The following is an 11,115-nucleotide window of genomic DNA, read 5'->3' on the forward strand; positions in this document are numbered from 1 at the left end:
CAGCAAATATGTATCAGCAAATGATACAGAGTAGGCTAACCAAGAACAAACAGGTGCATGGTAAGAATAAATCAAATGAATTACCTTCCTCACACAGGGTTGCTCTTTTATAAACTCATGGCCTGCCCTCATTGGTGGATACACAATGCTGTCGTCACTAAGCGTCTCTATGATTGACAGATAAATGAGCCAATGGAAACCACCGTCAACCTGCTGAAAGCGAAAGTAACACAAAAGGGAAAGAAAAAAACTAACACAATTAACAAGTGACGTAACTACCATTTAAAAAAAAAAAGTACAAATCAGCCACAATGAGGAAAAGCTCAAATCAATAAAGAGGTTAATTAAAATTAAAATTATTTAAAATAAAAAAATATTGTAAAAATTGTAGAAACAAATTGATCATAATTATTGCATAAATATTATTAGTACCACACGTCGGTTTCCTCAAAATTTAAAATATATATATATATGAATGACTATTGAACAAAAGTAGGCTATATTAGATTGATTTTACTGGGGGAAAAGTTACATTTGAGGTGGCCACTTATGACCTGGAAGAATATGAATATGTGAATGAGAGTAAGTAAATGTAAAGGGTGACAATGTGTATTTTTGGGTGAACTATCCCTTTAAAGTTTAAACAGTGAGAGGTTTGATCTTAATGCCCACTAGATGGCGGCAGATAATAAAATAATGCCATTGACGGATGTTTATTATCAAAGCCTCATCTTCATCCATTCACATCATGTAATATGATATTTGTGTGCAGGAAGAAAAGAGTAAGACTTTGTATGTCTTGCTAATGTGGCTTGTCTGCCTGTTTAGAGTGATTAAATCTCAGGTCTTGTAAGTTGAAGGTTAAGACGCCACTTATAGACTTCACATCATGAACACAAAGAGAAGCCATTGAAGATAAGTTGTAGTACTGTATTTATAATGTTTCAAATAATTCTAGGATTTTGCAAGCAATGTCCTGTCTGAGAGTGTCCTTATGTGGATGCACGTAGGCTTTGTAAAATATGTTCTCAACAAAAGGGGGGCCTGGCAGAAAAGGTTTGGGAACCACTGATATAGACTCATAAGATTAAGGGATCTGAGGATGGTTTAAGTTTGTTTTTTGTCTTGCTTGTAGTTTTTCCGTTCATGGTGGCTTTTTATTTGGAGGTTCTTGTTTCAGGTCGATGTTATGTCATTATTTCCTAGACCTTCCTTGATTGTTGCCAGCTGTCAGTTTGTCAAGTTACTTGTGTGTTTAAATGCCTCTTATTCTCCTATTTGTGTAGCTGTGTTCTGTGTAACCAGACTTGTGGAAAAGCTGCATGAGACTGTGCATCGTGGGACCTGTGTGCATGACAACACAAAAATACACGGACATGATTTTGTATTTTTTTTGTACATTTACACATGGCCATAAATGTGCCATAGCAGTGCTGTCTACCGAAGCCCTGCTAACACTGTCATATCCCAATTATGAGATCATACTGTGATGATTCCCTGACATTTCTGACAGACTGTTTATAGTCAGCACCAGTTCAGGCATTTCAGTGTGGGTCAACCTGGGATTTGACCATAAAGAGAATGGACACTCGACTGCCAGGCAGACGTGCATCAATAGAAACCTGAATGCTGCTCATGTGCTTATTGATCATACTTTTAGCATAATGAACAAAACATCATCAGTTCGTTAGTCTCAGCATGTTACATTATGCACAACCGTTGCCTGGACCAACTCGTTAATGATGAGCCACAAACCCTAGCGGCAACAACCCACAACCATGATGCAAGGCATAAGACACATGGAAACTGTAAAGATTAAGTAAAAGTTGACATTTTCTGTTGACATTGACAGCGGGGGCAAGTGAGCTTTAATGGTTTATAACACCCCCACTGGACCCTGCCCTTCAGACTAATGATTGTTAAGCACTGTTCACACCTGCTATAAACCATATGACTACCAGTAGATCTAGCCTATGTGCTAAAAATCAAACATATAGAAAATAACAACATACAAATAGAAAATTAAACCTTAAAGTATGCCATAACTCTGTTAAACAGTTCAGTTTAGATATGAGTTTATTATGCTATTGAATATTAATATGCATTAAAAACTATTAGTGAAGCTTTGTATAAACTGATCATTGAAGAATCAGTCAGCAGTTGCTTTTGTGTGTGTGTGTGTGTGTGTGTGTGTGTGTGTGTGTGTGTGTGTGTGTGTGTGTGTGTGTGTGTGTGTGTGTGTGTGTGTGTGTGTGTGTGTGTGTGTGTGTGTGTGTGTAGATTCATTGTCATGTTCGGTTCCATTTTTCATTCATTATTATTATGGTTTTTGAATAGTGCACACTTGTATCGTTTATGATCCTGTCCTGTGTATTTAAGACCTATATTTCCTCAGTTCATTGATCTGCATTGTCAATGTACTGTAACATCAGTGTTGTGGTAGTGCTTTCTCTTCCTGGTGTTTATTAAAAACAACTTTATCGTTCATTCTGCATCATGCATCATCTTTGTGGATTACTACACGCAACCAGTGACAGAACACAGAACCCTCAATACGAGTAGAAGAAGAATAAGGATTTACCAGCTGTCTGTGGAAGGTCCTGAGATCGCTCCCTCAAGGTCATCGAGGGAGCTTCGCTGCGTACATGAGTGGGTGCTGGTTTACTGTGGATCCCCATATCTGCCTTGCTGAACAGGACGACACCAGTCCCACTACTGACCACTTCAGCCATGTACAGCAGACTCAGAGCCCGAGCCCATCACGGAGACTATTAGTCAAGTTACTTTTGGGTGTTTGTCTCATCTGGGCTCTACATTTGCGAAGTGTTTTGCCTTTCCACACTTTTTGCATTTTTTTCCAAAAGCTGGACATTTCTGTTTATTCATTTCATGCTCTTTACCTCAGAATTTGCATGTGATCATCCTGTCGCGTTGATGTCGATCTTGACGCGCTCCTTGTCTGACTGCATGAGCCTCTTCTACCGCTGCCACAGACAGATGGATAGAGGCTTTGGGGTGGACTATTCATTTAGGCCAAGCACAACCACCCAAAACATCTAGGCATAGTAGCGTTGACTTTTGTGTTTTTCACGTGCTGTCCAGAAGATGTCAGTGTTGCTTAATGTCGTGTAATGCTTCTTTTTTGTTATTTTTTTTATGCATTTCGAAAGATCAACAAGATCAACGTGATAAAGCAAATCGAGTTTGATTCCAGATAGGGTTTTTTTAACATAGAGAACAATCTATTCTTTATAATGACACTTCATTATTTTATCATTTTTAACTTTTCCCATAGTCACATTCATCATAAATCATTTTATAATACAGTAGGCTATTTACACGTATTCACAGTGATATGAATGCACGAAGGACACTGCTTGATTCATAATGGAGCTCAGAAATCTGAAGCAGATACACACGAGACACACATAACTGGATGCAAAAGTTGTATCTACACTCACTGAAATATACATCACGGTCCCTAAATGACAAAATACACTCTTATCTGTGTTATTCTAAAATGGAAGGGATTGGGATGAATAGACGAGTCTGGAGTGTGTCTAGTTTGTTGTCCCCTTTGCCTCTTTGTTACTATAAGTATAAGAATGATCTAACTGATAGGGTTTGCTTTTGTATAAACATTTTGAGTAAAGCCATGAATATGAGCGGAAGTGAAATATGCCAGACAGCAGTTCTTTAGGAAACATGAATCTGTGCCACACGGGCACACCTTAATGTGACAGTAAATGTATAAAATTGTATTTTATAAATGTTTAGGCATGAGCTATATTTTTTTCAGCAGACACTTTGCATAGTTAGTGTTACTTTGCACCCATCTCTAGGGTAAGCATTGCCTTTGGAGTATATCTGAGGATGACTAGTTGGTTTAAACAAATGAGACATGCAGATTCCAGAGACATTTTCAAAGCCTTATTGGGCATGGTGTGTGTGACTCCCACACGCTTTGACAGTGAGTTAGTAATACTGTGGCTAAATACAGAGCACATTTAGTCTACTGAGTTATATATTTATGCATGTAAGTAAATTGGGGGGGAAAATACCAATATCCTCTTAATCCTGGAACTGTGGAGGTTCTGGCATTCTGAGACTTACAGAAATGCGACCGAGACACTTTGACCCACTTTCCTCTCAGCTGAGTCGACTGCAGCTGTTAAACATACCAAAGTAAGACCTCTAAACCACTGCGTCCACACACAGCTGCACTGATCCGGCCAATAACCATTTCATATTTCAAAATATCACGCACATGGACCTTTTTATGTTGCACTTTTTTTGTGTAGGGACAGTATCACTCCTTTGGCCTTGTTAGCGAGTTAAAAGTATGGGGGACAAGGAGAGAGACTGTAAAAATATGCGGCAATTATTTAAAATATAAATAAATCCCTTTACAAACTGACAATAAAATGCATGTATACAATACAAACTTTTTATTTAATAATTAAAATTGTGCAATTGTACTTGTTCAATAATTAAATAAAAATATACTGTATATTAAAATAAAAATTAAGTGTCCTTGTTAGGCTACATGTTACATGAATTACTGTAGTGATAAGAGTAAATGATGCATTATTACATGCAACTAACCCTAAACCAAACCATAACACTAACTATAAGAAGCCCCAGTTCCACAGACACGGCTTAGATTAAGCCAGGATTTAACCTTAGTACAATTAGGATATTTAAGTAGCTTTTATAAACGTGTCTTAGAAAAAAGATGTGAAAAAAGACTTGAGACAAAACAATGGCACTGACATATTTTAAGAAATCTCAGTGCAAATTGCTTTCAGTTAAAACTGCTCAAACATGCATTTTGGACGAGACTTAATGCCTTGTCTGTGAAACCGGGGGGAGTCAATTAATATTACTCAGTATTTCAATGTGTTATTACACTGTAACAAGGACACCTTAAAATAAACCCTGTTTTTTGTTCATTTATTAAAAATGAATTTAATGTTAATTATTTTGCATGTTAACTTTATACAATTATTTAGCAAACATAAATTGCAAAAATGTGAAAATGTAAATTAATCATTTGAAAATAAAAATATAAATAAAGCCCTTTGCAAAATGAAGTACATTTTTTTAATTAAATAATTAATTATAAAATATAATACATAAATAATTAAATAGTTACAAATTAATTAGCCATTTATTACATTTACATTTTTTTTATTTGCCATTTCCTTTGTGATATTTACATTTATTCATTTTGTGTATTTATGGAGGACACATTTATTAAACAATTACGTATTGTGTTTTCCATATTGCTTCTCGACTTTTTCAGAATGTGCTCCGTGTGCCAATGAACATAATATTTATATGTAATGGTTTGGAGCAATGAACCTCCATAAGAGATTAGTTTTACATTTAGAAATTTGAAAAGCTGCTATGACAGAATTTGATCCATGATTTCCAGCTGAAAGCCCTTTGTGTTTGTTAATGCTGTGGCTCTAAACAGTGGTGTCGAGCCTGGACCTCCTCTATTGTTAGCTACACGCTGCTAAGTGTAGAACGGCTGGCTCAGCAGCTGTTGAGAATAATAGAAGGTCGAGTGAGCGGGATTTGCGTCCAAGGCTGGAACAAGAGCCTTTGTGTTGCGGACATGAAAGCCTGTGTTATTCAGAATGACTGGCTTTAACCTCACCTATCCGACAGGATTTTAGTTCAACTTGAACTTGGCAAGTACACGTCAAATCTCTCGGACTATCCACCTTTTTACTAACAGGGCACTTTCGATTTCACCAAAGAAGACTTTAGAATCCACACAAAAGGACTGAAAGAAATAATTTTCTTTGCACTACAAATAATCCGTATCCGTCTCAGCTTGGCTGAATTTTCAGACGTCAGAAGAATAACGTTACGCTTGGTATTTTAATGTGGCATGGTATAACAAGCTCTTTTCAGCCGCTGAATTCTTTTCCTCCTGATTATTTTCTTGTTTCCCTTTGTATTCCGCTGTATGAAAAAGGACAGCATTTACTGAAAATCGTCATGAAAGTGTACTCTCTTTAAGTGGTCTTTTATTTCGTTAATAGCCTATCTGCTAGTACAGCTTTTTTAAATATAAAGTTTAGGACTTGAAGTACACTAAAAGTGCACACTCAATACAATTAGCACACTTCTTTTTTCACAAGGGAATGTTAAATCATTAACTGGATTTTAATTTAAATGTTATTTATTTACATTTTTGGAAGAAATTTTGAGTGGTAATTTAGTAAGCACTATCAATAAATTATTCCAGTCCAAGTGTATTAAATTATAAAAAACAAAAATATTCTCTGAGACAGTATAATGTATATGGTCCTCAAAATGCATTTATTGCAAACACGCTTTGACTTCAGTCATCCACATACAAAACATAAAAATCACAGCTTAAAAAATACTCAAAAGCACACCAAAAAAAAAAATGCATCTGCTGTTCACTCGTTCACCTCTTCCTCGTCATCCTCAAATGCTTCCTCGCCATCATTGGCTGTAGCCTCCTGGTACTGCTGATACTCTGACACAAGGTCGTTCATATTGCTCTCGGCCTCGGTGAACTCCATCTCATCCATTCCCTCTCCGGTGAACCAGTGCAGGAAGGCCTTGCGTTTAAACATGGCCGAAAACTGCTCGGAAATGCGCTTGAAGAGCTCCTGGATGGCCGTGCTGTTGCCGATAAAAGTGGAGGCCATCTTAAGTCCTCTGGGTGGTATGTCACACACTGCGACTTTAACGTTGTTGGGGATCCACTCTACGAAATAGCTGCTGTTCTTGTTCTGAATGGCCAACATCTGCTCGTCGACTTCCTTCATGGACATTGGCCCGCGGAAAACGGTAGCCACCGTGAGGTATCGCCCGTGCCGCGGGTCGCAGGCGGCCATCATGTTCTTGGCGTCGAACATCTGCTGTGTGAGTTCAGGCACCGTGAGCGCGCGATACTGCTGACTTCCTCGCGCGGTCAGTGGCGCGAATCCGGGCATGAAGAAGTGAAGGCGAGGGAACGGCACCATGTTGACCGCTAGCTTGCGCAGGTCTGCGTTCAGTTGGCCGGGGAAGCGTAACGAAGTGGTGACTCCACTCATAGTGGCAGACACTAAATGATTGAGATCCCCGTACGTGGGAGTGGTGAGTTTTAGCGTGCGGAAGCAGATATCGTACAGCGCCTCATTGTCGATACAGTACGTTTCGTCTGTGTTTTCCACCAGCTGATGCACCGAGAGCGTGGCGTTGTACGGCTCCACCACCGTATCGGACACTTTGGGTGAAGGCATGACGCTGAAGGTGTTCATGATGCGGTCGGGATACTCCTCTCGGATCTTACTGATCAGAAGTGTCCCCATTCCGGATCCGGTTCCTCCACCGAGGGAGTGTGTGAGCTGGAAGCCTTGCAGGCAGTCGCAATGCTCACACTCCTTTCTGACCACATCCAGGACTGAGTCCACGAGCTCAGCTCCTTCCGTGTAGTGGCCCTTGGCCCAGTTGTTTCCGGCACCTGTCTGTCCTGCAAAAGCAATACAATAAGGGAAGATTGGTTGGTAACACTTTATTTCGATAGTCCACTTTAGACTTTCTACTAACTGTAAGTAACTTTGCAACTACATGTCAACTAACTGTCAATAGAGTATTAGTAGACTGTCTGCTTAATATCTGCTAACACTTTATTTTGATACTCCCCCAACAGATATTCTACTGACTAGAAGTAACTTGGCAACTACAAGTCAACTTATTCTACTAACCGAAACCCTAACACCTAACCATACTCTAATGAGAGTTAGTTGACATGTAGCTGCAAAGTTACTTATAGTTAGTAGAATGTCTAAAGTGGACTATTGAAATAAAGTGGAACCAGTTGGTTTGCAATGAAAACGAAATACAATATTCTTAGCCGCTGACTACAGCGAACCGTGTGGAGCATTCATCATAGCCTATGTGCTGTTTATGTTCATTCTTGGGATGCATTCCAGCTGCATTGATGTATTTTTATTAGTGAACGTCATTTATTTCCTCATGTCAAAATAAAATTTGTCCACACTTAGTATACATAGTATATTGTGCCTCTTTTATATACACTGTGACCACCTGCCATATATGTAGGCATTAAATGTATAGTTCCTCGTGATCTATGTATGAATTTCATAACAAAAGTAAACATTGTTGAAGAAACTATAATTTAAACATTAGATTTGTTTAGATTTTCACTGTCATAACTGAAAATCATTACATTCAAGTGCAATTTTAAAGTCACCCACAGTTTCATTTCTCAACAATACATATAAGGTCTGTCTGTAGTCTGTATTAATCAGTAAATTGTTTCCGAAAATGCAACAAAAAAAATGTTATAGGAGTTTTATAGGAAAGGAACATATATGTATCACTATACTACATAATTCCCCATACTTCCATTTGAGTTATTTTGTAGTTAAAATGTTTAACTATTATTAAAAAATAGTAACAATAAAGAATGTGTAAATGTATCCAAACATTTCACTGGTAGTGTATGTCACAGAAATTCACAAAATAACCTTTTTCCACTTTAAAGGCACAATGAAGTGCCTTGAAACGCTCATCATTATTCTGTTCTGATGCGATTTCTACTGAAACAGGAAGACAGGGCGGGACATATCAATCAGCTCCTCCCCTTTTTAAAATAGCCAATAGCGTTTAGTTTGTATCACAGCTTGACCAGAGCCGTAGAGCTCGGAAAAGCCACAGTTTCCTTCTAATCTCTAATCATTTCTCCTCCTTATCTCCTCCATATCGCTTTAAAATAAACATTCCCTACATTGTTCCCTATCCCCTATATAGTGCACTATGTGCCATTCACCATGTAGAAAAAAGTAAACGTGTGAACAAGTGACCGATTTCAGCCGCAGCTTTGGTGTCTAATTATAATGTAGGGGGCGGAGCTTCAGATTCTAGAGAGCATTTGATTGGACAGAAAATCTGATGAGAAGCTGAAGTGCAGAGTGATGTTATCAAAATCATTTATCCATATTGGCGGAGGTTTTAAGTATATTCATACTTGAAGCCAACTTTAAATAACCTTTTGTGGAATGGAAAGTTTCCACGGATGTTAAAGGTTTCTTCATGGAACCATCGGTGCCAATAAAGAAACTTCATTTTTGTGCAATATTGTAACTAATTTTGAAGGAATAAGAGCACATGTTCTAAGAACATATAAAAACAAATGTTACAATTATGTGTTCTTTGTGGCCTACATTCTTTGGCTTGAAGCTGAAAGACCTACAAATAAAAAAAACGTTTGGCATGTTGACACGGTACCAAAGATGAAGTTGTCTGGTCGAAAAAGCTGTCCAAATGCCCCAGAACGAACACTGTCCATAGTTCCAGGCTCCAGGTCCACCAGCACGGATCTGGGAACATACTTGTGAGCTAAACACACACACACACACACACAGCTATAAATCTTGTTTGCTGTAAAAGATATTCTGTGAAACTTTATCACTAAAACAGATGACAAATGACTTAAATGATTATAAATGAATTGATAAAACAATGCAACATTTTGTATATTAATAATGAATTCATATGTGTTTTTATCAATTTATGTAAATCCTTTAATAAAACATTATGCTTGTGCAGTCAGATCAGCCCAGGAAATTCCTCTGAGCTGACTACACTGCTCAAAGTTTAAGGTCATTGTGAGTTTGTGAGGGGGAGCAACAAGCGCACTGATACAGTCTCGCACACACTGATGCACATACTTACAGGACGCCTCGTTGTAGTACACATTAATTCTGTCAAGCTGCAGCCCTGAATCACCCACATAGTTGCCGGCTGGGTCAATGCCATGCTCGTCGCTGATGACTTCCCAGAACTAGATGTGACACAGTTGTTTTGTGTTAGTTCGGATGTGATTTCAGATAGATTTCAAAGCACGAGATTCTTTGAGTGCTGAGATTCTTTGCATACTCGCGCACAGTAGGACACATCTTGCCACACCCAAGGCAACTGATGTGCCCTTAAAATATAACGGGTTGTTGCCTACCATGACTCAAGCATTGATCACATTTAAGTAGGCCTACAGTAAATATGATAAAACCACACATTGACAAACTGTAATCAGCTGTAGAGAGAGAGAGAGAGAGTCGTATTGTAGATTCCAGATGCGATTCATTTGAACGGGTATTAAACAGTTTATTTTGATAACGTTTTTAGTACACTAGAGTAAGAAATACCTAGAAAAAGATATTCACGAAAAAGAACCGGATCTTAAAGGGATAGTTCACCCCAAAAAATAAAAATGTTGTCATAATTTACTCACCCTCAAGTTGTTCCAAACCTGTATGAGTTTCTTTCTTCTGTTTGACACAAAAGAACATATTTTAAAGAATTTTGGTAACTAGACAGTTGACGGCACCCATTGACTTCCCTAGTAGAAAAAAAATTAAAAATACTATGGAAGTCAATGGGGCACATACATTTTAATTTTGGGGTTAACTATCCCTTTAGGAGTCGGGAATCCTATTTTAATCACTGAAAATTAACGTTCAGGGATCGAATCACACTGGTCGTGCAGTACGTTTTTATTCATTGAAAAGAATCGGATCATACGAGTCATTTGTTAAAGAATCGAACTACACTGTTTGCACTGCAGCTGTTTTGCATTCAATATGTCTGTAATCAGTAGCGATGTTGCGCTGTAAAAGTCTATTAGAGAATTGTCATGACTGAAAATCATCAGCTTCAGCTGTACTTTGTTAAAGTTTCCCAAAAACGTTTTTCCCTAAAAAACCCCCCTAAGTTTCAGTTTCCATATGTCTGTATTAATCAGTAAATTGTTTATGAAAGTGCAAAATATAGTTTAAAACCGACACAGTGTGATAGGAAAATAAAATACATTTGACTAACCTTTGTTCCAATCTGATTGCCGCACTGTCCGGCTTGAATGTGAACGATTTCCCTCATTGTTGTAGTTGTGTGAAGATGCTCCTCAGAATCTGAGCTCTGGTCTACTGCAGGGTAACTGTGAGTTCACTGAGACACACGCGCTTCAGCTTCCACACGATTGGTCGGAATTTGAATGACACATCAGCTGCACAATCACACAAGTGTGCTGTCATTGCTCTCTTCTAGTCAGATTCTGCAATA

At 38.2% G+C, this 11,115-nt stretch overlaps 1 protein-coding gene across 1 annotated transcript; it reads right to left on the reverse strand.

Annotated features, from left to right (window-relative positions):
• Positions 1 to 6,310: 6,310 nt before the first annotated feature.
• On the reverse strand, positions 6,311 to 11,032 carry tubb6 (tubulin, beta 6 class V). Its single transcript, XM_082184359.1, has 4 exons — positions 10,876 to 11,032; positions 9,733 to 9,841; positions 9,286 to 9,396; positions 6,311 to 7,504 (listed from the first exon to the last, which is right to left on the reverse strand). The coding sequence occupies exons 1-4, from the start codon at positions 10,930 to 10,932 to the stop codon at positions 6,441 to 6,443; spliced, it is 1,341 nt and encodes a 446-aa protein (XP_082040485.1). The 5' UTR covers positions 10,933 to 11,032; the 3' UTR covers positions 6,311 to 6,440.
• Between the last annotated feature and the right edge of the window lie 83 nt (positions 11,033 to 11,115).

Source organism: Leuciscus leuciscus (assembly GCF_965113295.1).
Source record: "Leuciscus leuciscus genome assembly, chromosome: 11".
Lineage (NCBI taxonomy): Eukaryota > Metazoa > Chordata > Actinopteri > Cypriniformes > Leuciscidae > Leuciscus > Leuciscus leuciscus.

Excerpts from the sequence above, each read along its gene's own strand:
- tubb6 (XM_082184359.1), bottom strand. The coding sequence starts at position 10,932 with ATGAGGGAAATCGTTCACATTCAAGCCGGACAGTGCGGCAATCAGATT. Across the intron at positions 9,397-9,732 it reads GTACTACAACGAGGCGTCCT|CTCACAAGTATGTTCCCAGA; the intron begins GTAAGTATGTGC and ends GTGTGTGTTTAG. Across the intron at positions 7,505-9,285 it reads ACCAGACAACTTCATCTTTG|GACAGACAGGTGCCGGAAAC; the intron begins GTACCGTGTCAA and ends TTGCTTTTGCAG.